The sequence below is a fragment of the Excalfactoria chinensis genome, chromosome 23, assembly GCF_039878825.1.
Source record: "Excalfactoria chinensis isolate bCotChi1 chromosome 23, bCotChi1.hap2, whole genome shotgun sequence".
Taxonomy (NCBI): domain Eukaryota; kingdom Metazoa; phylum Chordata; class Aves; order Galliformes; family Phasianidae; genus Excalfactoria; species Excalfactoria chinensis.
In genome coordinates this window covers 2,163,061-2,190,830 of record NC_092847.1, presented here as the reverse complement: position 1 = coordinate 2,190,830, position 27,770 = coordinate 2,163,061, and the positions used below count along the sequence as shown (strand labels likewise).

Sequence of the window (27,770 nt, the reverse complement as noted above, 5' to 3'; positions counted from 1 at the left end):
CAAAGTACGAGGCCTGTATTTGAGGCTGTTGTGCTCTCCTGCTGTAGGAATGGCTGCAGAGGAGAACAGATCGAAAGAACAGCGCTTAGAAGCGGAGTAACTTGAGGAGAAAAAAGAGATGGGAGATCCTCTTTTTAACGAGTATTTTAAGGAGATAATATCTTATAATTACTTAGTTTTAGAAGCCTTAACTGAGAGGCCAGAGCAGCTCAGCGCTGGACAAGCAAAGACAGTTTATAGCTGGCCAAAATAATTTACAATCCCAGCTTCAAAGACACCAGGAAGGTACAAAACTCAGACAAGACTTGCATGCACTGAAGGAATGCAACAACAGCCCAGTTAGTGACAGTGCAGGGTTATTCCTGCAGAGCAGGAAGGGGGAGGTCTCACCTCGGTGAGGTCTGCTGGTCAGCTCGGCTCTCAGATGCCTTCCAGGGCTGGGGGCTGAGTGCAGCGACCCTCCATCCATTCACAGCCTTGGTGTCCCCATGTGAAACAGGAAACCTTGGAAAAAGTAGAAGTGTGGCTGTAATTAGGATTAATCTATTTATAGCAAGCTGTCTGCTGCCCTGTCCCTGCTCCAGCTGAGATGTTTAATTCTATCTAGCTTGACCCTTTCTGTAGCTGAACTCAGGATTGATACAGCAGTTCTATTTCAAAGCTCCAGTTTGGGTGTGTTTGTTTTGGTTGGGCAGGGTGTTTTTTTTACAAATCAGCCTTCTATTTTATCTTATTTATTTTATTTTTTCTCCTATGCAATAAGCTGGAGAAATCCAGCACTAAAATGACAAGCTGTGCAAAAACAGTTGTACAACTTTGACTCTCATTATTATTCCTTTTACTATGTCGTTTGGAAACGTAGTCATGGAACAGGAATGTATCGTACCCTGCGCTGAACAAACAGCATAAAAGGAAACTCCCCCCTTAGCAGCTGTATGGAGTAAAAACATGTCGTGGTATTGCAACAATTTGTCCTAAACAGCACCATGGCAAGATGTTTAAATGCACATGAGAACCAGCTCTCCCCAGGTCCTCATCAAAACGCTGTTCTCCCCACCCCAAAATCCAGCAATTTGCCTAGGGAAATGCTCTATTATCTCATATGTAAAGGGGGAGAGGGTAATTTCCTCTGCCCCCTACCTGTCCCCTCACCGTGTATTTCAGTGACTCATGAAGCTTCAAAGTGCTGAGTGCGGAGAACGGCTATTTCTGTGCTTCCACTGCAATCCCTGCTACCTCCAACTGTGCTGTCAGTGCACCTCAGCCATGCAGAGCACCCCCGCGGGCTCTATTCTTAGCAGCTAATAGCTGAAATAATTACTTTTGTCTCAGGGCTGTTGGCTCCTTGGATTTGGATGAGAGCAAAACCCACAGCTCGGGAAGGCCGGGACCGCTGCAAGGCAGGGAACTGAGCTGGGGGATGCTGATGTCCCAAACCTGACTGCATCATAGGGCATTCACTCTGTTTGGAAGCAGCCCCTGTGTTCCTGTGGTGCTATCCTCTTTGAAAAAGATCTCAGCTCTTCCAGCTGGGATTTTCTTAAGGCTTCAAAGGGCAAATGCCAGACTAAAGCTTTTCAAAGGGACGGACGGGTTCGTCACCTTCAGGTTTCCATTTTGGTGCCTGCCTTATTGCACAGGAAATGCAAAGATGTTGTGCAAATCCCACTACCCAGCACCAACACACCCTGGGTGATTGTTGGGATCTAATCCACACCTGTTTTTTTTTTATCTCAATGGCAGCAATTCCATCTCCTTCCTTTGAAACCCCCAAACCCTGAGAGGACGATGAGAACCCACCCAACAGCTGAACAGCGCCTGCAATACAGTGAGAACAGAATGAACTTTATAAACAGCCAATTCTTTGCCCTGCACACCTCGGTTTGTGCACAAAAACAAGCTCAGAAGTGCTCCAGAAAGGGTTTGTATTATTATTTATACGCCTACCTGCTCTGTGGTTGGATGGGACCGCAGTGAGCACACGCTGGGCTGGCAAAGATGTGTGTCACAGTGATGGTGGTTGAGCTCATCACAGCCAGGAATCACTGCAAACACTCCAGAAGCCATTCCTTGGTCATTCACTAATGAAAATCATCTGGATAGCAATAAACCTTTGAGGAAAAGCAAGACAAAACAACAGCATGCTAAACCTAAAGGTTTGACTTGGTAACTTTCCTATTATTGCTGCAGCAGGAGGAAATTCAGCACGCTGTGCTGAACATTCCCCCATGGACCCAGCTGGGTTCCTGAAACCCGGCCTGTCTCTCTGATAGGACAGCACTGTAGGACCACAACCCACCTGTCATTGCTTATGTCCACGTGAGAACAGAAGCAAAACCCTCAAGTTTTATTTCTCCTTTTCTTTGAAAAATGAAAGAAAGTACCTCCTCTAAATAATTTCCTATCCATTTCCTCTAAAAGCCGCACTGTTCCGGCAGCTTCTCTTTCAGATGGCTGTTAAGTCTCTCTCATTAACTTCTGCGTAATAAGGGCTACAATTAAGCAAGAGGCACAGCTAGAGTAACATTTAGGAACTCCCAGATTCCCTTCTCAGCTTTGACCCTGAACCCACTTGCAATCTGAGCCAAGTTATTGAACCTTCACTTGATTCAGTCTTCCCATACGCACAACAGCACTGACATCAAACACGACGCAGGATGCCACGTCAGCACCTGAGAAGCATCACCGCTTGCTTGGCTTTCAGGACCCTTGATAGGCAAACTGAAGAACCTTTGTGCTAAGCATTATTACTCAGTTAAGGGTGACATTAACTTGCCCACGCTCTCCTGACCGCCTGCTCCCAGGGTGACGCGTTGAGACGTCACTCACGTGGATGCTGAGGTCGGGCACTACACACATTACCAGCTGCACAGACTTGCTGAGTCTTGGGCAGGAATTTGTTTGGCATTGCTGAGGCCTTTGGCTTATTTGATCTCAGCCTTTTAGTTAAACAGGAACATGCCCTGATTTTAACAATCGCAGCTTCCTGCAGTTGGGAGGAAGGTGTGGCTGATGGCATTTAAAGTGGAACCAGAGCCAAGCCCTCACCAGTGGGAAGTTAAAGCACCGCGCAGCACCACTGGGGCTCTGCCCACCATTAAAAAGACCAAGGACCTTTCTCCAGGGACGGCCAAGGTTATTTTATCACCCACGGCACCACAAGGCATTGGATGACATTTGCAAGCGTTAGATTTTCATAACTTCACTCCCCGTATGTTATTGCTATTAAGGCCATTGTAGCATGACAGCAGAAAACAACACAGAAGATGCCAGAGACAATGCCATACCCCAACCTAGCTTTCCATCACACTCTGTGCTTTCCAGTTGCATACCTGAGTGCTTTGTAGGGCACAGTGGCTTCGATCCTTCTTGGGAGCAGATTAACTGCAGGCAGACACAGCAAAGGGGAACACGGAAATCCGCTCTGCCTCTGTGTGCTGGTTGAGCTTCTGAGATAACTCAGGGGTAATGGAAACCGACTGCATAACCTTGCACAAAATGCCGGCCTACTTCAGAGCATCACTGCTGAGTGACTCATTTAAGTAGCCCAAGCACTCTTTAAATTAACTGGCAACAGTTAACGCTCACAGCTTTGTCCACAAAGCAGATCTATGAGGCTTGAAGTCCCACAGGTTTGATGGTGTAAGAAACCCCATCTAGCAGCATTTTGCTGACCAAGCACTTACTGCTCTTGGTCACAGGGAGGTCTGCATTGGATGCAACAAACCTCCTGCACTCCCTGTACTGCCGTCTGGCTATTCAGTTCACAAGGGTCAGCTCTTCACCCCACGCTGCCCTCCCACATCCCCAGCTCCTATCTTTTTGTTCCACGGTAGAACCGTATCTGAGAAACCAGGAGCTTGCAATTCTTCTCATTTATGCCTGTGTGTAACAGGTGTCATTTTCAGTGTAGTACAGACGAATCCCAAAATAGCTCAGGCTCTTCAGACGCTGCAAAGAGGGGGGGAAAAAAAAAACAGCGGTTACTTCAGCTCTGGTTGTAGTGAAAAGCCCAAAGCTCACAGCCAGCTCCAGAGTTCAGCACTAAAATGGCAGATGCCTCTGCATAGTGATCTCTCCTGATTGCGAGGTTTTCAAACGGGCTGCTGGCTCTGTTGTACATGCAGTCTGACGCATGAACTCCCTCATACAGGGCTGCCTTTCCATTAGCTCTGCTTTGATTCCCAGATGCTCCATCTACCACTGATCCTCCTCCACATTTTCCGGTTTCGAGGCTCCGAGACGGGAGCAGCGTTTCCTCTGCATGGTGCTGAAGTTGACTGCACTGAAGCTAACACAAGGCAGAGGGCTATGGGAGAGGAGAGCTGCTCAGCAGCAGCACTTTGCTTGCCTGGCTGTGCCTGCTGTGCTGCAATATGCAACTGCTGGTGAACCTTTTTGACAGAGATGATTGGATCCTGGAGGCTCCCGGAATGCAGCTATTAGTTCCCCTGCCTACACTGAGCATTCTGAATCTGTGTGTGTGGTAACACTTATTAATACTGTTCAGATTAAGTGGAGCCTATAGCTTTCTAGCACTTTCAGTACCTTATCCTACACAATGCATCTGCTCGGTGGCTGAACCACAGTCAGATCAATGCCTTGCAGCCAGCACAACAGGATCACGTGGATCCAGCAGCATTTTCGTGCTTTCACGTCCAGAAGTCCCGCATCCATTCCTATGAGTGGTTCCTTTTAAGTTGCTTTGTGCTACAAGGTAACGCTGGCTGAGTATTTGCAGGATGTAGGCCCAGACCCCTTCACTTTGGGACATCAGGCAGTAGTTCCTGACACCGAAACAGTTAATCAAGAAGCGCTAACTCTCTACTGGAACGTGTGTGTGTGTGTGTTTTTGTTTCTTAGAGCCAAGAAGATTTGCTTTGGTTTTTTTTAAAGCAGAAACCACCACAAAGTTGGCTGTGGTTTCAGCTGCGCTCGTTCGAGATTCGTGTTGCTGACTACCAATCCTAAAAGAGTTAACCCAGCAAGCATGACTCAGAAGCAGAGAAGGAGATGCGAGGCTGAGAGGCTCGGAAGGCAACACAGAAGCACAGGTGAGGAACATAATAATCACCAAAAGAAAAGGTGCAGCGTCCAGAAGTGAGGCTCCCTCGTTGTGCCTGGCCCTGGCACTGCTGGCACGGGCTCCCTGGAAGGCTGCAGTTCCGCTGTTATAACACAGGGAGCAGGCTGGAGAATTTAGAGCTGCGTCACAGAGCTCAGCGAGAGAGCGAGCTCCGTCGATAGGTCTACCAGCAACAGCCCTGCTGCAGCAAGAGGGGAGAGAAGCAGCCAGAGAGGGAGAGAGGGCTCAAGAAAGAGAAGTAATACCAACACCACGGACGGAGCTCCTGTCACCAGACGGTGTCATTTAGAGAACGTATCTGGGCTCGGTTGGCGTAGGAGGCTTCGCCCGTTGAACGATGCTGGAGACCCGGCGCACTTAATCCCGCGGGGAAGGAGAGTGGGCAGACACCGAAAGGGTTAACGGAAAGGAAATTTCTGGAACCTTCTGTTCTGCGGCGCTCCACGGCAAGCAGAGGGCTGAACGCTGCGCAGCTGGTACACGGGCAGAGCTCCTCGGTCCGGTTCGTCTTTCCCACGTACGTACCCTTTGATCAGGATGGGGCTGGAGCTGCATCTACGTTTTGTAATGCTTTGCAGGGCGTCCCCCTTTCCCCCCCCATCGTCCTTAAGTTCAGCTCCCCCAAGTGCCTTCATTATTATTTCGGCTGGGTATGATTTGCTCTGCTCTGCGTCAGAGCTGTTTTCTCAATGGAACGTCGGCACAGGTTGTACGAATGCCACTCTCGCCGGCATTGCTGTAATGCAGAGGAGGGCAGCAGTCGTGGGGGTGAGATGACAACTTTGCAGACTGCTGTTTTCGTGTTTTGCTTGGGCTTTTTATTCCCTGCCTTCTCCTCCCCCCCCCCCCCCCTTCCCCCTTGAGGGCTGGCGTGGAGGCAGGGCTGGGTGCAGGGGTTAACAACCACCCTGTGAGCCAAGCTCAGGGCTTTATCACTGCGTAGTTCGGAAAGTGGCAAACAGTGACGCAGTGATCATTGCAGGGCACGTCGGCCAGTTTTTAAAAGCATTTGGGGACAGGTACCACGGGTGCCCTTTCCAGACGCTTCCACACCAGCTGAAAGGGGGTTAAGGATGAGTCGAGACGGGAAGCTAGCATTTAGGGATTAAATGTCATCATTTTGGCGTTGGAAAGTTGTTTACCTTGCTCTCTCCGTGTCTCCATGTTGGCAGCCTTCCAGCTCACATGTGATAGTCTTCCCTGTACTGCTGCATCATTAACTAAGTGGCTCAGTCGGCTCCCGATTGGCCGGGGAGGGTTCTCGGCCCAAACACGCCGTCTGATTGGTTGAGGAGGCGATGGCAGGTGAAAAGCCTTCTCGGATTGGCCGAGAGCCTGGTGTCAAATCCGAATGTTGGCTGAGCTCGTCTCAAAGTGCCGGGGGCTCCCGGTCCGGTCCAACCGAGCGGTGCCGACTGTCTGATGCTCCAGGTTCGGTCCCCGGGTTCGGTCCCCGCCTCCTGCCTGCCCCGCGCCGGCGCCGGGAAGGTTTCGCTTTGCTGTGCCGTTGTCACGATGACGTGTCAGAGCTGCCAAGCTCCACCACGGAAAGAGCTTGGCTTCGGGGCTTTTAGTTCTTCCTTTCCTTCCTTCTTGTCCTCTTCTTTAGGCGGTGGTTAAGCACAAGCAGCACAGCGAGCTGCTCGGGGGCACCTGGAAACGATGCAGAAGGAAGGGCAGAGTTAGGACTTGGGCAGGAAGGAGGACAGGGCAGGGAGGGAAGGACGGAGTGTGGGCAGACGGCTGTGCCAGTGCAGCCAAGGAGATGCCGAGAGGAGAATGCTTCATTCCCTGCACCAGTTACTGTGCTGCTTTTTCACCTCTCTTCTTACGTGCCCAACAGTGAAGATGTGCTGGGAAGTTCTGAGGACACAGCTGGCTCTGAGCTTGGTCCTTCTGGCTATGGAAGTCACCCGGTTAAGTACAGAGCAGTAACTTTGCTTTACAGCAGGGTACGTTATCCCATAGCCTTTCATCGCACCATGGTTTAAACAAGTTTAAGGATGTGGTAGCATAAGCATTTAATCTATATTCGTCACTCACAGACACACCAAGCATCAGGACTGGTTGTTTAGCAACAGCTGCTGGGTTTAGATCCAGCATTGCCTGTCCTCTGGTTGTGTCTGGTTGCCCTGTCTGAGGGCAGGGGCTGTGCTGGCACATTGCATCTGCCCAGGTTGGGGCTGCTGGCTGATACAGGCCGCAAGCGCTGCGGTTTTATGCCCGACCATTTCTTTGCGCATTAACCCAGAGGGAAGGACGCCATTTCCAACAGCAGCGCGGTGGCAGGAGCAGGGAGGGAAGAAGCAAACAAACCTCTTCCCCCATCTTTACCTTCCTCGCTTCTCCTCCTTTCCCTGCTGGATTCCAGGGGGGGTGTTCAGCTCCTGCTGCAGTCATCACAGCCCCTCCTGACTCACTGAGCCCTCGCTGGCTGGAGCATCCTTGCCTCCTGCAGCGCCAGTTCCGCAGAGCAGGGGAGCAACTGGAATAGCAGCAGCAATGGTGGTCCCTGCAGCAAGATGGACAGGTATAAATACATCTATGGGAACAGAGCAAAGCAGACGCAGAGGGAAATTCTGTCCAGCCAAGAGCTAAGAACCGACTGGGTTTTTGTTTTTACATGGGAGAACAGTGGGTTAAACCCAGCCGAATGGAGAACCCACCATGTTATTCCCCCATCACAGGAGTGGGATGGAGGACCCCAATAATTTCCAAAGGTAGTGCATCTTAATGGCATTTCTCAGTCCTTCGGAAGGTGTGCATGCTCTTAAGTAGCTGCATTCAATGTAGGAATGCATTTCTTTTTGCTCCCATCTTTCGGCCGCAATGATAGTTTGTGACTAAGCGCAGGCAGGAAAAGGAGACGGAGAGAGGAGTTAGTTCAATGTTAAACTTAGTCTGTAAACGTCAGTGGTCAAGAATTGAGGTTACTATCAGCAGGTAAATCTGTGAGACATGCAAGAAACAAGGCTAAGAAGAGGACAGGGCATATTTGTGTAGGACAGTAGTGATTTCATGCATGTGAATGCTGTATGTTAGCTGTACGTGGCTAACTGCTCCATAATGGTTTCCTGTGTATTGCCTTGGAAGGTCTTTCTCCCTCTGCCACTTGGGTAAACTGATGTATTTCTCAATATTTTGGTTTCCCCTCCTTTGTCAGACAGGGTTTATTACACTCTCAGCCTTAGTGCGGCATTGTGACGCAGCGTTCATCAGTGCTTTGGGTCTGCTGGCAAAATACGTGCAATTTCCTTTTGAGTTTAGACTGTTCAAAGCCTGTAAAATGTGGTACAGTTAAGAACTGCAAATGCTCATGACATAAAGGTAAAAGCATTACCAGCTCATCCTCCTGTGATCCTGCAAGGAGGCTGTCTGAACGATGAGACAGCCATGATCTCTTCCTGCACTTGTTTTGCTGATGGTCATGTTACATCTGTGACGCAGTCCGATTTTGCTGTTGGTTGCTGTCTCTGCTCGGTGGGGTTGAGCTGATGAGGGCACAAGCTAGAATAACGTTAGAAGCATTCGTTTAACATCACTGTTAAAGTTCACACAACCATACCTGCCATGGCAGGGATACTGGCACCCACTGATTTTACCACCCACAAACGGTGAAGGAATTCAGATGAACACAACAGCACCCCTAGCCATTTTGTTGATCGCAGAGTAGGCTCTGAGCCTGCAGTGCTGCTGCTGCTGTTAATTTCCATGTCATACAAATACGGCGCCGGGCTCTGTGTCAGGAGCTTTACTGATGCTGTGAGAAGCTTACAGTCTATGAGGAAATGCTTTTCTTATTTGGGAAAACTCATTAGAATGTCCAGATGCCAAGTATTCCTTCCTCACTCCTCTTACAAATCGCTTCCAGACCCATCCAGAAAATTCACTGCCGCCCTGTATTTTTTCATAAGGACATTTTCTAGCCATTTAATATGGGTGTGGTGTGGGGGGGGTAAGGTTGAGATTAAAGCTGCATCAGTTAAGTATCTGTAGCAATGGACAGAGTTACATGCAAGAGAGGTCCGAGTCACCCGTATTCACTATATACCTATAAAGAGGCAGATATTTGAGACCTAGGGCTGGGACGGTGCTCTTGTAATGGTGTAAGAAGGGAACACCCTGCCCTGCTCTGACCCACCCACAGTGGTGCAAAGTAGGCAGCCGAAATGGCCAACGTGGGAATCTCACAAAATGGTTTCAAACGCGCTCTGAGATGCAAGTGCCCTTTATACTGGCACAGCTCCGAGAGGTACAATAAGTCGCCCGCTGCAAGGTCATTCCTGACTCATTGTCAGGTCCTGGAACTCCCAGTCCACATTTCTTGCAACAGTTGCAGTGCTTGAGTCCTGAACATGGTGGTGAGGCAGGAAAATGAAGGATGAAAATGAAGGTGAGGCTACTGCAGTAGGTGGGACAGTGTAGTAGGTGCAAAACGCGTCAGATCTCAGCTACAAAAACTTGCCTAAAAAACTTTGTACTGGTTCTCTCTCCCCTTCTTCCTTTTGGCCGGCTGCGAGGCAGGAGTGGCACATTTTGAAGGACCAGGCATCAACTTACACTCTGTTCCAAATGGGAGGGGGAAAAAAAAAGGTGCCGCTGCATATATTTGCATTTCTGTTCCCGCAGTCATTAGGAGGTGGACTCCACAGCAGTGTCTGTCGCAACAGTGCTACCTCTCGTGCTTTCAGGTACCTCAGCTCTAAGGCTGCCTCATCCCCTGCCACATTTCCACCTTCTTCTGAGCTGTTTCTATCTGTCCGTGTCAGTGGTATTTTCAGTGGACGACTCGGGGCACCATCAACTAGGCATGCTTTACGCCCAGCTCTGCTCTTCTCAGCTCCATCAGCAGCACCAATACTTCATGCCTCAAGGATCTTCAGCAAAATAACTTATTTTGTCCCCATCTTCAGAGTAACAAAGTTTGGTTGGCTCCTTTTAAACAGAGGAATGTGGGCATCCAGCAGAGCCAGCCCAGGCCAAGCACAGACAAAAGCAGATCCTTCCTGCCTGCAGTCCCACCAAGCCCACCTCCAGCAATCCTGCCCTGGGCTACTTCTTGCTCTGACCATGCTTCAAGCCTGCCTTAGCCTGCAGCATTACTCTCCAGTTTCCAAAGGAAAAGAACCTGGCTGCTAATCCTGATGCCAGTGACGACTCTTCGCCTACAGGGAGGCATATGTGATAGCTTGTCTGCTAAAAACTGAGCCAACACAGTGTGATTCAGACCTTAAGCTTTCCAAGGAAGAGAGCTATTTCTGAGTTAAGCACATCTCTTCAGCTCCCCACACAATCTTTATCCAGTGCAAATGGTGCACACTACGTGTCCACCAGCAGCATGCAGTTCTGCATTCGGTTCTGCAGCTCCGATGCGGAGAGCAAGCAGCGGCTCTCAAACATAGGGATGTTTTTGTGATGGAAAGGATGATGAAAAAGCTGGGAATAGGCAAAAAACAAACAGCTCACATGTTTGGGGGGAGATGGGTCAGGGATTTTCTCCAGCTTTTTTGCCAGGTCCTTCTATTGTGAGCTGTGTTAGAACATGGCAGAGTACACATCTGGCTTAAAGGCAGGCTGTACTTCAGTTAAAAATGGCAGCAGCTGTTCCCTTATATTCATCACTCGTACAAGGCGTTAGTTTGTCTCTTCAGTGACAAAGGAAAACGGGACTTCCCTTCTTGACATTACCTAAAGCAACTGGAACCACAGTGCTAGAGAAACACCATGTCCTGAATCAACTACACACATCACAATAATCTCCCTGCAACTTGTTTCCAGACCTGCGATAACGCTGTATATTCTGAGGTGATGCTTAGGTACAGAAGTTAGGAACAGAAAATTACTTTCCTGGTTTCAGCTGCTTTAGTGGAGACTTCTCTTAGCCGTGTGGACACGCTGTTCAAACAAGCTGTGCGGAGCTCCATTTGATCAGTTTGAACTGTTACACCTTCCTATTGCTCCTCCACCATGGAGGTCATGCAGCTGCAAGGCTTTTTTCTCCCTCGTGTGAATTTGCATCATTGTTCTTTGAGTCATCTGAAATCCTCAAGAGGATTCAGCAGCTCAGTACTTCCCATGCCCTCCAAGCAGGCTGTGGCTTTGCATAGGAACTCTCGGGAAGGTAAAGGTGGATGAAAACTGTATGAGTGCACACAGGTCAGAACAATTTCAGATTAGCAGATGGGAAGCAGAAGATTAGAAACTGCAACCCTAGTGGCTTGCGCTCCTACAATCATCACCATGTTAATGTTCAGTTCAGAACAGCTCTGGGACACGTAAATCAGGAGAACAGCAAATAAGTGCTATCAGTCCGACACAAAGTTTGGGGATTAAAAATAAAGACGAAAAAAAACCAAGCAGGTCTTGCAAATAAATCACGGGTATAATAGTAAAATTGCACTGTTAAGAACCAACTCCTCCATCTAAGGGGTTTCTTAGACATTTTTCAAACCTCTTGTGTTAGATCCAAACACAGAACAAACGGAACCCCTACACAAGGGCTGCTGCAGCCCATCAGCTGATACATCTGAGTTGATTCTAGTGTTATTTAGCCCTCAAGACAAGGTTAGCTGCATGTAAACCACCAATACAAAGCCTGTGCTGACTGCCAGGCCAGGGCTCAGCACTGCTCAGGAAAACTTTGGTAGGCACTAAAACCACAGTAAGAACCAAGTCCAAAACTCACTCAAAGCACTAAGAAATAACCACACGCAGAAGTGAAATCACACTGCAAATAGGAAAGGCAAAGACGCAACTCTGACCTGAATGCAAACCCAACTCCAGCCATCAGTGATGCTGCACATCACAGGGCATGCCCTAAATAATCCCCCAAAGATTGTTTTCTGGCTCCACTGTATGTTAAAACAAATTAGTGACCCAAATGTCAAGCAGACCTAGCTGTCCCATTGCTCCAATAGGCTGTGTGGGACAAGAAGTCCTACAGACTTTAGTACTGTACACCACAGCATGCCATTGAGCAACATCAAAGCTTCCTCTTTTCTTCTTGGTGGTGGGGTACAGACAGCACGAGTTTGTAGACTCAGAGCACCTGTTTTTCACTTTACTATTCACAGTGCAATTCTTAGGCTGCAAGAATGGGACTAAAGGAACAAACTGTTCCTTCAGGAACGTGACCTGAAGTTTTTATTCTGGTCCTAATGAAAGACAAAGTCTCCATTAGGCTCTGAACTCACGAGGGAGGTGCATGTTTGTGCTGCCCTGAGTAGCAGCAGCATCTCTAGGGATGTCTTCTAGTCACAAGCATCAAACCCACAAAGCAATGCAGGACCTACTTGCCTGCACCAGGCCTCGGTCAGTGCTGCAGCTGCAGAAGGCATTAACACACTAATGATTAGCCCAGACTGCAAGTTAAGGCACATTTGTCCATACCTGACCTACGCAACTCCACACAGTAACGGAGCTGCACAACAAACAGATGCAGTTACACGCTCCCCTGAGCTGAGGAGGCTTTTTTTTTTTCCTTTTGAAACCTTAGAAGTTCAGTCATTTCAATTTCCCTTACAGGTCACCACTTGCACTGTCACACCCCTCTGTCCTGCACCTGGCCTGGTCTGACTCATCCCTTGACTGGGGGGGGGTGCCTCTCTGCCTCGGCTCTGCACGTGGAACAGGAATATTTCCTGCAGGGGAGATCAGAAATTGATGGTCTGAGAATTTAATTCTGGCATTTCAAAATGGAAGGGGGAGGAAAAAAAAATAAATAAAAATAAAAGCTTACTGCAGAATCCTCAGAAACTGCCCCTATATATAAGCAGTTGTGAGAAATCAGGTCTGCAACACTTGGACTTACCACATTCCTGCAGACTACATGAAAGGTGCTTGGCTAGGGAGGAGGTTCCCTTTCATGGAGCAGGCAGGGATTTCTTCTCTTTTTTGCCCTGTCTTGTCTATAGGATATAAAGCAGGATGGAGTCCTGAAAGGCTTAGAGAGTTTGCTCTGAAAGAAGCTATAGCACACTGCTGCTGCTGCTAAAATACGTCAGAAAAGGAGGGAAAAAACAGAACAATAACACTGTACTTCCTTTGCTATTACTGGAATACTTTGACAAAGCCAACTCCAACTGATTGTATTTGCTTGTCTCTGCACGTGTCCCCATACATACACATCCAACACACACCCAGCGAATGCTTGAGACAAGCACTGGTTTTGCATATATGCATACTGTGCATATCACATGGTGCTGAGCCGCTCTCTTTTTCTCCTTCCTCCTGCACACTGCCTGCCCCAGCATGCTATTGGGTTTGGAAATAAGAGAACACACTGTCACAGATGTATCCTTACTGTAAGGTGTACCTGCAGCTCAGCAGCAAAGGCTGTGCACCTCCCAGCTGCATGCAAGGAAGTGGGGTTTGGTGAGACCTAGGGAGCTCTGCAGGAGGAACAGCATCATATTAATCATGCCAAAGGGAAATTTGTTTTTAATCGAACTATAAATAATGAAGGAGCCATTGGTCTTGAACTGCTGCATGCTATTTCTGGAAGGTTTGGCTGCTATAGGAGGGGCAAAGGGGAAGGGGTCAGAGGCACTCAACATCTCCCTATGCCTCACACCTCCAGGGATGCTCTCATATCAGCCTGTGTCCAAAGGATGCCATGGTGGTCCTCGCAGTGCCACGGCCGACCTCTGGCAGCAGCACCTCGCAGCCCAGCTTCTCAATAGTAAACCTTTATGCTGATAATATAGGATGCCTCATAAATAACTGTGCCAGCAAGATGGACACTGGGGAGGGAACCTGCTTTCCACTTTTCTCTCACCCTGCTGCCCCAGTTAATGGATTTAGAAACTACAGTAAATATCCAGACTGTAATCTAGTACAGCTCCTTCCCCTTCCTCCATCCCCCCCCTTTCTTGGAAGGACATGCTTTTTTCCTTGAGCTTTCCTCTGCTATCTGTGGGTGTGCATTAGAAAACCCAGACACTGAAGCAGATTCTCGGTGTGGTTACAAAACCGACGCTAAGCGTTGCCAAAACCTTGGGGTATCAATAAGTAAAACTCACATCTCTGCTTCTGCTGACCTCGATTCCACCTCACACCAGCTTCTGCACGAGCACAGGTTAGAGACAACGGCCAGGGTCTAACAGTTTGCAAACTGCACGAGTGTAGTGGTTGGCAGGCCTGCAGCCAGCCATCTCTTCCTACACATTTGCTGCAGGGTAACCACCACGGCTGCACCACAGCACTGCTCGCACCCGTTCCATTCCCAATAGCCGTCAGCCACTCATTTTCACACTCTCCCACCTCCCCAGCAACTTTTGTTGAACCATTTACAGTTATATTTTCAAACGCTCCCATTTTAGGTTTCATTCTGCTCAAAGTCATTTCCACGTCATTTATTCTCATTAAAAGTTCCTTTTTGCTGCTGGGATTTCAGCTTTATCACAAAGCCCTGCCCTCCCTGCTTTTTAAGAGCACCCTATTTACAGGCCACATCCCATAATGATAGTCACGTTACCCTTCCCTGTCACCAAGGGCACCCAAGTTCTGTATGCCCACCTGTCCCGTGTTGACACCGAGATCAGTTAGTGACAGAAAGCCACAACACTGCCTTAGGGCAGGGGATACTGACTATATCTGAATGGGATGACAGATTGCTTCTGGATGGCACAAACTTCTTTCTTCCCCCTCCTCCAAAGTCAGCACCACTGAAGCCAGATGTTTTTCCACCACCTGCTGGGAAGAGCTTCACTACTCTACCTGGTGAGCAAAGGAAAATACAGTCCCTGCTGAGCAGTGGGCTTCTACAGAACACTTCTCATTTCTCCTACAGGAGCCTCAGTCGTCCATGGGATGCTCAAAAACACAGCAATAAAATAACTAACCCAGCGGTCATCGTCTCGCTTTCTAATAACATCAAATACATTAATTCTTCCTCCAGGTACGGTGGAGATGAAGGACTTTCAGCCTGCAGCCACGTGCAAGATCTGTCTTCCTCTGGAAGCTGGTTTCACATGGTGGCTTAGATTTTCCCACTTTGTATCTAGCACCATTTGAAATCAGTGTTCTAGGAGCAAGAATTACAGCGTGGGAGGAGATCAAGCAGCTGCTAACTTCACCGACAGCCTATCCTTAAACCAGCACTTTCCCCCATCATTTTTTTTTCCCTGCCAACCATCCTTTCTGTAATGTCATCTGATTCCTAGACACTATACAATCACTGTATGCACCCTCTGGAAGTTAGGGCCACAACAGGAGAATCTTCCTTCCAATGTATTTCTACTTAATAAACAATGGCTGCTGAGTTCAAGTTGTTCAGAGTAAAGTCATCCAAAAGTTGCATGGAAACCAGCACGGTGCTTCTTACACCCTGACAGGCAAAGAGTACATTTCCTCTCCTATTTAAGTCACTAGGAAGCTAGCATTTAATTTACTAACTTAGAGCAAATGTACTTTCCCTGTGTGCTTGGGGATCTTCTCATTGTAGCATTATCATCCTGCAGCTTCCAGGGACTTGTTCTGCAAACAGAGAGGCTCCCCCTGACAGTTTGATCTCAACAGTCAACAAAACCCACACGTGCCTTCAATAACAGTGATGAAATCACATTGATGCACACAGAATCCTCTCCTTTTCCTAAAATTACTTGTTCTTTAGCTTATTGCTGCTCCCTTCCAGTAACGTTTTGCTACGCATTTATACTTCTGCATCCAAACCACAAAAATGAAGCCAAACTAAACTACTTTTGCCTGACCTTGCTGCTGTCAAACACGTTTACACACACAGAAAGTGGATGAAGCACTCAATAGACCACTGAATAGTCTTCTTTAAAGAATGCATAGCTGTCATCTGCAAGAGGATCTTCTCTGAGCCAGAAAAAAATGTCTCTTACACAGGCTGACCGATTTCTCTTGGTGTTCAGAGTCTCAGTTTCTGTCTAGCACCATTTGAAATCGGTTATGATGTAGGGGGAAAAGCAACAATAAATGGAAAACTTCATTCCCCCCCCAGCCCCAGAGTCCTTATAAATAAACGCCAGCAGAGGCACGACCTTGCTTCACAAACATCCTGCATGCTCTCCTGTTCTCTGAGCCGAAGTTACACCTCTGACCGACCATCCTGCAGCACAGGAGGACACTCAGCACCATGGGATGCTTAAGGGGAAAGCAGAGCATCTGCTCTAACACCCAACTGAGGTCCTTCACCTTGAGCAAGTCAGGGCTCACGCACAGCAGCATAGCCAGCCTCCCTCCTGCCTGCTGTATCCCATGTGCTATTTGTTTGCTTTAACCTGTTATTTACTCACAGCTTCTTCTTTTAAATAAAACTGTGTGCTACTTGGGATCAGGCTCTGTCTCAGGTAGACAGATGACGTGGTTCCCTGCTGGACGACCATCCAATCTCCTTGAGTCTCATTTCAGTCCCAGCTCTCTTTGCACATCACACCCCCCACACACACTCAGCAGTGAGCACTAATGCTGATTTTGGTAATGTGGACACCTACTACCACTGACACGCCAGCAGATGGCAACAACACGATGCTTTCATCGCAGCCAGCCTCTGTGCCAGCACCAAGCCCAAGTGCTCCAGTCTATAGCAGCTAATAACAATCATTAATCACAAAACAATGCACACTAGTTTTCTAGCCCTTCCTCTGACTGGTTTCACCTTGAGGCAGCTGACCACACATTTCCATGCAGAAACCAAAGAGTACGTTTGGAACACAAACCTCACACCTGGCTTTTCACGTGTACCCAACTCACGTTCTCCTCTAGGAAAACACAACACAGCCGTCCACCACGCAACAAATGACAGACAAACGCTTACTGCCAAATAAGATCTTTATTTGTCATAATACAAGCCATCGCTCATCTTTACATTCATAAAAATATAAAAAATAAAGCCAAGTTTTTACAGTCATTTCACTCAAGCATTCGGTCTATTTCGGTATATTTGGAAATGCCACACACAAGCCAGCTAATGAGCAACACTCACAATTCTCAGTATATTAGATTTTTACAGTACTTACAAGCAATTGGCAAACTAGGCATCAGCTATTGGAGAAGCCGTGAACAGCGAGCACTTCAGCATAGCCAAAAACCCCTTCTTAATAACTGGAGACTGTTAGGAACGCTCAAAAACAACCACTGGGAGCGTCCCAAAGAGCCCAATGAAACCCTAACTAATTCCGTGCTGTTGAAACAACCTGTTCCCAATAGCAGTGCCAATCTACCCCAGCCAATGCCTCAGCCACCTGATGCCAGGTGACTCGTTCCTTCTGGGAAAATGAGTGCATAAAAGCTGCCTGCATGTTGGCAGCAAACCCACAAAGCCAAAACCTGTCCTCATTTAGCTCAGCTAAATTCATATAGGGGGAGCCTTTCTATTCTGAAAAGCAACAGAATCATCTCTGACATGGACACGAAGACTCAAAAATAACAATAATAACAAAAAAAATAAGACTCAAAAAATAACAATATTTATAATAATAATCATATCAGACACCCCAAGGATGGACACAGATTCTCAGTAGGTTTTGGTTAATTTCCTTCTGTCAGCAGGCTGACAAATACAAACACAGAGGATACCCCTGCTAGGGAAACCTCACTTCCCCATTGCAACAAGTCCATTACAGCTCCTTTGAACTATACCTTCTTTCCTTCTCAAAAGGCATTATAAAAGCTATAAATCTCTGATTCAAAGGCACATTTTAATTCATCAGATATACAAAATCAACTTTGGCAAACGAGAAAGCAGCAGATACAAGATCTAAATTGCAACAGTTTCAAACAGAGGCGGCCTTAAATTGCACCAATCTCTTAAGAAAAGCGAACACTTAAAGCATTACAGAACATAAGGGGCGACATTTATACCACCTTAACTGCAAAAGTGATGGAGAAATGCAGTAGAAACTTAGTGAGCAGAGCTAACATTGGACAGTCTTCTGTAAGGAAGGAGTGCTCCCCGCCGACAGACAGCGATGTGTGCTGCAGGAAGAGCCTCTAAGTCCATTTTACATACATAGAGGAGACAGTGAATGACCCAGAACAAAACAAGCAGACAATTCTGTTCTTTTTTTATCCTACTATTCCCTACTACAGTTAACCAGTAGCATAAAACTCAGTGTGAGGTATGTTCAGTATCCGTAGGCGAATAAGCGCGCTCATTTTCATTTCTGATAGGCACATCCAACTGCAAATTCCCTCCCACCCTCTGAAAGAGTCATTCATGCTTTACAGCTCGTATATTTGGCAGTATGTGGAGTGCTGTCACTCTTCCTACAAACAGAAAAATAAGTCAAATCAGGGATTTTTTCATTTAAATAGCTCTTACGTTTTATTCTGGAAGCACATCCTCAGATGTAGAGTTGAATCATCAGGTGAAATCATGAAGCTAACTCATTTGTCTGCTTCCTACTAAGCAGTCAATACACTTAGTGGGATTTTGGCTTCAGTTTCACCCTCTGGAGTGTAAAGAATAACCCAAGGATTAGAAGAGGATTTGATCCAAGTGGACCATTTCAAGTGATGAAGAAACCATGCCAGAATATTATCAGGAGCTGAGCACAGACAGAGCACTTATACGATTCCTAACTCAATTGGAGGCTACATTGTGAGCAACTCATATGTTTTATATGCAGTCCGATGGCTTCTGGCTATAAATTACATTCTAACCAAGCATGAGTGAAAATTTGATTCTGTAACTCACTGTAGAATGTATACAGTACTTAAACATGAGAGGGTTATAAACTTATGATCGCAGCCACGACCACTTAAAGCCCACATCCACGTATTTTCAAACTCTTGAATAACACAGCTTTTCTTTCATAGAAAACCAACAAACAAACCAAAACCAACCAACGTCTGCACCATTACTTGATGTCTCCGAGGAGTTTTCAATACTGCACAAAGCCTTCAGAGCTTTGCCACAGCGTTATTTCTCTTATTCCAGACCTCCCTTTTGCTTGTGATAGGGAGTTTCAGATTCTCTCTCCCCAAAAGTAAGGCCAACAAACCAGAAGGCTAATTCTCAATTAGGAACACCTTATTTCAGAGATGGCATTCATTAACACGTTACCTTGGAATCAACTTTAAGCTCAATGCCATTTATGCCTTCTCAAGCTTATCAAAACTGGGGAGACTCACAAGATAATTCATATGAAGAGACTTTAAGTCAGAATAAGAAACCTGATGTTTCAGTCATTACCTTCTCAGAACTTGTGCAATGGAGAACAGCAACACAAAGCCAAGTTCACAACAACACTTCTTGTGCAAATTCAAGCCATTAAGACAGTAACAACAAAACACTGATGAGGAAGAGTCAAGTTGATCTCTTCTGTCTTACATCTGTCCTGCAGCAACAAGGCTCAAAGAGCCAGATTTTGGAAGGTGCTAATTGCAGAAAAGACATGTAATTGGGTTTCCTCTGAAAGGAGGACATGAATGAATGCTTCTTATTGCTTTTCCTATAGGAAACTGAGGTTCACTGGATTCCATACTGCTAAAATTCAGGGTAAACTATTAAAAAAAGACACTTAAGCTTAATGTAAACGTCCAAATGAAGTGGAAAGTGTATACCTTTTCAAGATTCAATTAATTCACTTCTGCAGTTCTTCCATCTCAGCTGACATATTTGTATTTAAAATACATGTTTTCTTGCCACTCTCATCAACTGTGTAAAAGCTGAACAGCAAAAGGGGAAAAAGGTCTAATTGAATGTCCTATTAAACTGACAGACTGAACACAGAAGCAGCAGAGGGCAAGACACAGCTTTAGCTGTATGCTATAGACAAACACAGCCAAGGTACAATATGAGATACTGGAAGCACAGTGGTTCAGAAAGGCTCAGCTGCTTCAGGAATCCAGAAAACAAGTGAGACCTAGGCCCTAGCAGAATGAGATTAGATTGGGCTTTCAGATAAGAATGGGATTTAACAGTCAGGCACTCGCAGCAATGGAGCTCAAGGAAAGCACAGGATGCAGTAAGATGGCATGGGATTTTCAGGAATACAATGCTATTTTGTTTTCCTTTTCGATATATTTCCTTTAGATCACTTCTTTTTCCAAACTGAGCAGTTTTCACACAGGCGAAGGCAGAAAGTGCTGCCAGAGTAGCACTAGCTTGCATTTGGGCTATCCAGGTTGCAAATGAACCAAGTGATGGACAAAAAGCAATTACTCAAAAGCACTGCATTACTTTGCAGCACAGCCCCAGCCACTGGGGTCACTGCAAAGATGCCACGCTACCTATTGGGGAAGATACTTCCACTAAAACTTCATTGGATATAAGCTAGCTTCAGGCTTGTCCCAAGTAGCACCACAGGTCCTTCGCTACAAATAGGAACTGCAGGAGTATTTCCTCTGGTTAGCTTTGCTGAAAGCATCCCTTTGTCTCACAAACTCCAGATTATTATTTCTTTTACTAAATCTAATGAAATTTGAGTGTTGGAGAGATGGATATGGTAACACCCCACTGTTTGACCTGATTTGCTCTAAGTTTTCAGTGTTCAGTCTGTTACAAAGAGCTTCTCCAAAAAAACAGCATTTCTTGTGAGAAGGTTAAAAAACAAAAGACATCACTACAAGAAACAATGCACAAAGCATTTAAATCCACCACCAGTTCTCTACCAAAAAGCATATATAACCAGTTACTCTGAAAAGAAAGTTCAAAATGCAAGATGCCCTGCATGCTTCATAAAGAAACAAAATCTACTACTTGTGCACTGAATCTTTTACAGTTGGTTTTACAAGTCTGTAAGGTAAAGATAGCAAACATTGCTACCACAAATGACAAAACTGAAGTCTACCCACACATTATACATTCTAGTAGCAATGCCTGCTATTTGTTCAGACATTACAGGACCACTGAGGTCAATGTAGTTACAAAAAGGCTCAAATAACTCTGTGGTATTTTATTCAGGTTGTTTCTGGTCCAAAACACAGCAGCAATCTCGTTTCCCTCCACTACCATTGGTACATCTCACACAGAAGCAAGGAAGCTCACTTCCAAGGCTTCAAGATCACATAAACCACTCTGGCTTTTAAAGCCTAAGGAGATTTTCCCTAGTGACACCACATGATGCTTATTCAGGCAAAAAGTGAAAAATAAAGCAGGTGAAGCCAAAATAAACCAACAGTACCACTGGTTTTAAGATAGAAAATGGCATGTTTTCGAGCAGATGTGAATATTGCTAAGCATACCTCTGTTAAATATAAGCCTAAGGACAGCGTTTCTCCATCCTTTAAAATAGCAGGAACGTTAATTAGCATCTTATCTAAGTAAAAGATACGAGAACAGTCAAATATGCTGTTAGGTACTTTAGCTGCTAAGCTCACATACAGACATCACACAATTGAAAGAAGGCAGATAAAGCTTAAGCAACTACATATGTTAGCACTGCTTTTGCTGTCACATAGAAATTGCCAATAAAAAAAAAAAAAGGCTTACTTACCCTTCCTGTGAAATGAATTTCTTAAAGATCCAGAAGGCTGCCAGGAACACCAGAAGTGCCACGATCACTTGAGGAAGAATTAAAAAGAAGCCTTAGAGTGATAGTAAATCGCTCACGAGAAAGACCTCCTCAAAAATTCCAGAATCCTATATAACATCCTCCTCTTCCAATGCTCAAAAGCTCACATGGCTTCATTCCCAATTACATATTTGATACTTCACTCGAGACTCTTCAGCAGAGTTCAGCTCAAGACAAGTGATCACCAAGATGGCAAAACACCACCGAGCTCATCAGGAATACTACCACAGCTCTCATAACAGTGCCATTACTTTTCAGAATGCATTTATAAAGTGGTGGTAGAAAGCTTGATTTTAGGAGCAGACGAGCATTTTTGAAGTAACTAGAACTCCAAACATGGCTCTTATTAGTCCCAGGTAATGACCACAGTATCAACTCCACATAAAAAACAAACAGCATGCCATACATTATTCAGAAAGGATATGATACTTACCACAAATGATGACAATAATATAAGTACCTAAAAACAGAGTAAATGAGTATTATGAGGATTGCATGCTTCTTATTCAAACGTACTATACAAGTATTCATGAGGATGTTTCAAATGAATCAAACACTTGCCAAGATGACCCTTGAGCAGGTCAGTTTTGCATGGCAACTTTTATTTAACTTAAGTATCCCAATTCTTCAAAGGATGTTTACCTACATCTCTATTTCTCATGCCAAAATAAAGGTTTGCAATTAATAACTTCTGAATATAAAAGCATGATCCTGAGAAGTAAATATTCTATATGTATTTCCATTCCACTGGAAATTCTTGCAGTTCATACTTACTTAACTTGCAGACTGGCACTTCTGGACTCCATCTGCCTTCTCCAATATACTCAATACGAGCTGCACCATGTAACGTGTAGCCTGCGTAACATTCAATTGTAATTGAATCCCCTACAGAATATACAGTTTTTTTTCCTTCAATTATTCTACCGTGGCTGATGACTGGAGAGGAATCAGAAGATACAGGACCACCTAGAAAGGCAATATTTTAAAAGTAAGGAGAAAAAGAAAAAAGACAGTCTGAGAACTGATGCATGGAACAGATTAAAGAAGTTGCCATCAAAAAGCCCCTACATCTGTGTAAATATCAGATGCTCAGTTGATCGTTAAGACATTATATGCAAAGGCTTTGTGCTCCCCAGAGGCAGCAAAAACGTATGATGATGGACATGGTTCAGATGTATGAACACCTCATATATACACCTCACCCTCACTGAGTTGCATCAAAGTAATGAAAATCTTTCTGTTAATAATACAAGTGATCACATCATGCTAAGGGAAAGAAAAGAACAGAAAAAAGTATAAAGTCTGTCACCTTCAAAGGCAGAACGTTCAGTTAGCACTCCCTGAACAGGTCTTCCACAATGGGCTCTTGAATTGTATTCATTTCTATACATAAAACTTAGACCAAAGAACTCCAACTAGGCACAAAACTGTACCGTTACTCAAATCATGGCACTCACAACCTATTAACATAACCTGTAACCAGCTGGGCACACTGACAGGCCTCTGACCTTCAGGGGTCAAACACTACTATATCAAACATTTCAAACTTGTCACTTAATTTTCTTCATTATGAATTCTACTCACATGCACATTTTGGTTCAGGACTCCATATATTTCGTCCTTGGCACGTTACTGTGACCTCTGTACCACCATCAGGAAAAGCACAGTTTGGACTGCACCTTATCTGAGCAGACTCTCCTCTTGAGTATGCAAGTTTCAGTGGAACCACTTCTCCACGGGAGATCTTTGGGGCACTGCATGAATCTTCACTAACTAAAAAATAAATTTAAAGGCAAACGTAGCAGTAAGAAGCTTTAAATGTTCTCATTAAAACTCATTAGCTCTTTAAGTATACACTGCTTTTGTATGATACAATGCTATCAGCTTATCTGAATTGTCAGAACTTCTTGTCTGCCTTTACCATAATCTTAAGTATAAATGTTTCCTGTGGAAGGCTTAAAAGAAACATCATGTCACATGAATGCCTGGATGATGAGGCTCAGCATCAACTCCCTTAGCTCCTCACTTCCAACTACAGCGTAAGTACTTCAAATTATAGCTAAGATTTAACCATACTCTAAACATACAAGAAAAGTTGGATTCCTATGTAAACTCTTACCTTTCCTACAAGTTGGTATTGGTGGATACCAGGTGTTATTTTCTTGACAAGTAATTACATCCATCCCAAACAATACATAGCCCGGATCACATCCAAACATAACTGCGCTCCCATAGGTATACTGAGATGCAGACCCAGATAATTTTCTTCCATGTTCCACCTCTGGGTTTTCACAGATGACCACTGAAATAAGCGAGAGGAAAACCAGCTTTGAAACCTTTGTTAACAGTATCTTCATAGCACTCAATACTTGTAACAAAGTTTCTTAGTCCCTCCAACTGTTTGGACTGAGCTGTGTTGCTTTCCCCAGCACGCAGGTGGTCCCGGATTTAAGCCACTGACTTGCAACAGTACCCAGTCAAATAAAATCGTACCCCACTTCTAATCCACATACTTCACTCTACACAGCAGCAGAATTTCAGAAAACAAAATGATTTTGGCTAGCATTCAAGTGCCAAGATGTGAGCAACCGGCTTTTCTCCCTGCAAACACAAAGCAAGACCACATGCTTGCTAATCTTTACACTTATTTCTGCACTAGCACGGTGGTTGCTCACACATGCTTTTATCACATACTCGAGCTCAGCTCCTTCACTTTGTCCTTGTCACTTCTACCAACCGCATGCTCATATTTTATTCTTTAAGTCCAGTGTTATGCTCTTATCAATATCCATAATGCAGTTGATCTGATGCATGCTGGAATTTTATCAATTCACAGCAACAGAGGACAAAGTTCCTCCTTCTCTCCAGAGAAAACCATCCATCCCCTCAGCTCCCTGATCTCCCCAAGAGGCAGTTATTGAAACTTTTGAGTTCTATAAGATATATTTGAGAAGCAAACAACCTTTACACTGTGGAGGTGGTCCACTCCAAACACCATTTGAGTTTTCATCAACCGTGCAGTAAATAGAAGATGAACCAACCAGCGAGAAGGGATCTTCTCCTTTCTGTACATCATTACAACTATAGGTTACCGTTGTTTGATAAACATAGCTGTCTGCTTCACTGTAATGCCCATTGGCTATACTTGGAGGCGGTACACAAGGAACTCCTAGAACAAAACCATACAAGTTAGCTAACAGAATTCTGTTCCCCTAAGCAAAGAGCTTCGATTTTCAAGTCACTGCACTTAAAATCTGATATAGAACCAAGAAATGTTACAGCTCTACCTGAGAAAGACCTGTAGTCATTCGTAACAATAGGTAGACTTTAACAGCTATTAACTTATTACCACAGTAACTGAGGTTTTCCAGTGCTGATTCCTCAGGCACATCCCCAACAAGCTCAAGAACTAAAAATTAAGTGCTGCCCTATTTTACCATCATTTCTTTCACCAGTGAATGTACAGCACACAGCTATGCTATAAAATAAACCACCACAGTCTGAGTACAAAGCATAAACACAGCAGTACTTTACTTACTCTCACATAGAGGAAGACCTCCATCCCAGTCAACGCCTTTATCTTTGATTACACAGGAAATTTGTTTATTTCCATATAACCTGTACCTAGACAGACAAAAGCATTCAAATAGGTGAAAATTAAGAACATCTGTTTCTCCAGGGAGCAGCTAGAAATGTTCACATAACTCTGTTCTGTGACTACGTAGACACAACACACCACACATCTGCTGTGGTGAGAATGGTTTCTTTAGAGCTATTTTGTTAATAGGCTCAGCTTCAGAAACGAGAGAAGGAAACGAGACATCACTAAAGAAACAGACAAAACCTTTCCCCTTTAAGACGTGCACATAATACCATCAAGCCACCAGTGCTAAAGAAATAAACTGCAAACAGGAAAGGAGGAAGAAAAAAGCCTGCGAGAGGTTAACGCTTTGGAGTTTATTTGCTACACACAAACAGGCTGCTATATAATGAAACAACAAAGCACAGTGAATATACACTTACTCACTGTGCCAAAGGGGCAACGAAAAAGTTGTTGGAAGGTAACACAGGCAAAACCTTGCTAAAGACTTTAAGCCTTATTTGATGCAAGTAATGCCAGGGAATCAAACCAAGTTTTGCTACAATTTGTCCCACTATAACTCAAGAACCTCAGTTTGGGTTTGGTTCCAATCAGTTCTAAATAAGAAAGCAAACAAACAAATAAACCCACTTACCCTTTCTCACAAGAAAAAGTAGCTGCTGAGCCAAATGTAAGATCTGTCACATGAACAAAGCCATGTTCTAATTCTCCTGGATGACCACATTTTCTCGCTGGGGAAAGGGAAGGAAAAAAAAACCAAGCCTATATCTTTGTATCTATATACAATGACTGCATCTTTGGTACACGGCGCCCTTAAAGTCACTAGTGATTCTTTCAAGCTTCATCTTAAATTATACAGAAAATTAATTCTCACTCAAAAACAACTGAAACTGTTAAATAACAAGGGAAAACAAAGAAAAAAGCAAGAGGTCTGTCATGCTATCATGGGATGATAAGAGCTGGGTGGCAAACCTTTGGCTACAGCAAATGAGAACGAGTCCAAATGCAGCAGCCATGGATACAGAAATGAAGGAAAAGAGCTGTTTACCTTCAGAAAGCCTCAGGCAGGCAGGGATCTCCAGCAAGAGGTGCCCTCACCTCCACTACCAGCCCTTAAATGAGGTTTGGGAGTAGGTGGATCCTGATTCTACCTCTTCTAGTCACTCAGCTGCACTGTTTGCACCTGAGCTCCCCTGGGTTGGCCCTGCCTTCCCACCAGGTGCTCAATCACTGCTTCAGGTCATGACTTAGCATCACCACTACAAGTCCACGCACACATTACCTGTACAGAACGGCTCTATTTGTGACCACTCTAAGTTTTCACCACACGTTCGATCACTGGGCATCCCAGGGATCCTCCTATAGCCAGGGCGACAGGTGTAGCTCACAGTGGTTCCAACAGGAAAGCTGCTCATTGTACTGAAGCTGTCCGTAAGCTCTGCATTCTGGACCTTATCTGGAGGGTTGCAGGAGTCTGGGGAATGAAAGAAATAACATTTATCAGCATGAGGTGATGCAAGCACAGGCGAGGTCGTTGCAGTTGGTTTTAAGGACGTTAATACAAACATATAATTAAGAGAGACCTTAAAGCCCATCTGGTGCCCCACCAGACTGGGCTGCTCAGATCCCCATACAACCAGGCATATCCACTAAGCAACCCAAAAGCCAGCACTATTTTTACAGCTCTTAAGGTTACAGTTCCAGTTCCCACCCTGATCGCACCCAGCACCCACTCCACACCGCCACAGCTTCATTGCTGCTCTGCTCGGGTCCTCTGGCGTTCTACCTCCACAACACGCCACTTTCTAGTTCCTATTTTTGTGTTTTTTGATTCAGTGGATGACACAACCCACTCTGAGCAACGTTCCTCTTCACCTTACAGCAGCAAAAGCAAACAACGAACACAAAGGGAGCCCCTCCCCGAGCTCCCGTCGCACAAAAAAAAGAACAAAACACACAAAAATACCCCATAAAAACCCATAATATCCCCACTAACTTTCATCTTCACAGCATCACAGCGACCCATCCCCACAGCGGGGCTGCTCCCTTTGTCTCCTCGCTCCCCACAGGCCGCCCCGCACCCCACCCGCTCCCCGCCTCCACCAGGCTTACAAAACCCCTTCCATCCCCCCCACCCCGCTCCGTGGCGGCCCGCACAGCACCGCACACCGCTGCGAACCCTGCGTCTCCTGCTCACCCTGCGCCCGCACCGCTCCGAGCCCCGCCAGCAGCACCGCAAGCCCGATGGCACCCGCCGCCATGCCTGCGGCTCCGCGTCCCTCTCTCAGGCGACGGCGCGCAGAGCATGGCGCATGCGCGCTGCGCTTCCCTCGGCTCCGCGGTACGGCGGCCGCCATTTTGTGCCCGGCCCTCCTCGTTAAGGCGGAGCGGCCGGCGGGATGAGAGGGAGAGCGGTTTCTCTCAGCTGTTGGACGGGGGTTTTTCATAGGGAGGGCTCGCCCAGCCTCTTTCCGGCTGACGGAACCGCTTCAAAGTGTAGTCTGTGAACGGACAAAGGCTGTTTGAAACAAAAAAAAGGCAAAGAAAATATCAAAAGCCTGTGCGCGTCCTCAGGGCGGCTTCCTCAGGAAGGCTTCCT

The 27,770-nt window shown here is 45.8% G+C and overlaps 1 protein-coding gene and 2 long non-coding RNA genes across 5 annotated transcripts in view; 1 reads left to right on the top strand and 2 right to left on the bottom strand.

Moving 5' to 3' along the window:
* Positions 1-8,593, bottom strand: part of LOC140262112 (uncharacterized) — a 10,918-nt gene extending 2,325 nt beyond the window's left edge. The window contains exons 1-6 of the long non-coding RNA XR_011905812.1: positions 8,427-8,593; positions 7,421-7,598; positions 5,336-6,739; positions 3,333-3,951; positions 1,948-2,111; positions 391-504 (exon numbers count right to left, since the gene is read on the bottom strand). This is a non-coding gene — a long non-coding RNA (uncharacterized lncRNA). The remainder of the gene's footprint in view (positions 1-390; positions 505-1,947; positions 2,112-3,332; positions 3,952-5,335; positions 6,740-7,420; positions 7,599-8,426) is intronic.
* LOC140262113 (uncharacterized) lies at positions 5,478-15,353 on the top strand. The gene is made up of 2 exons (XR_011905813.1): positions 5,478-5,603; positions 14,985-15,353. It is a non-coding gene; the product is annotated as an uncharacterized lncRNA (long non-coding RNA).
* Positions 15,115-27,571, bottom strand: CD46 (CD46 molecule). 3 transcript variants are annotated; one of them, XM_072356278.1, is made up of 12 exons: positions 27,369-27,571; positions 26,454-26,645; positions 25,806-25,902; positions 25,109-25,194; positions 24,533-24,739; positions 23,690-23,872; positions 23,155-23,343; positions 22,345-22,536; positions 22,004-22,030; positions 21,493-21,559; positions 19,619-19,723; positions 15,115-18,319 (listed from the first exon to the last, which is right to left on the bottom strand). In XM_072356278.1, the coding sequence occupies exons 1-11, from the start codon at positions 27,526-27,528 to the stop codon at positions 19,639-19,641; spliced, it is 1,485 nt and encodes a 494-aa protein (XP_072212379.1). In that variant the 5' UTR covers positions 27,529-27,571; the 3' UTR covers positions 15,115-18,319; positions 19,619-19,638. The 3 variants fall into 3 exon arrangements, with proteins under 3 accessions (XP_072212379.1, XP_072212380.1, XP_072212381.1); XM_072356279.1 differs by lacking the exon at positions 19,619-19,723; XM_072356280.1 differs by lacking the exon at positions 15,115-18,319 and having other exon boundaries at positions 19,619-21,280.
* Between the last annotated feature and the right edge of the window lie 199 nt (positions 27,572-27,770).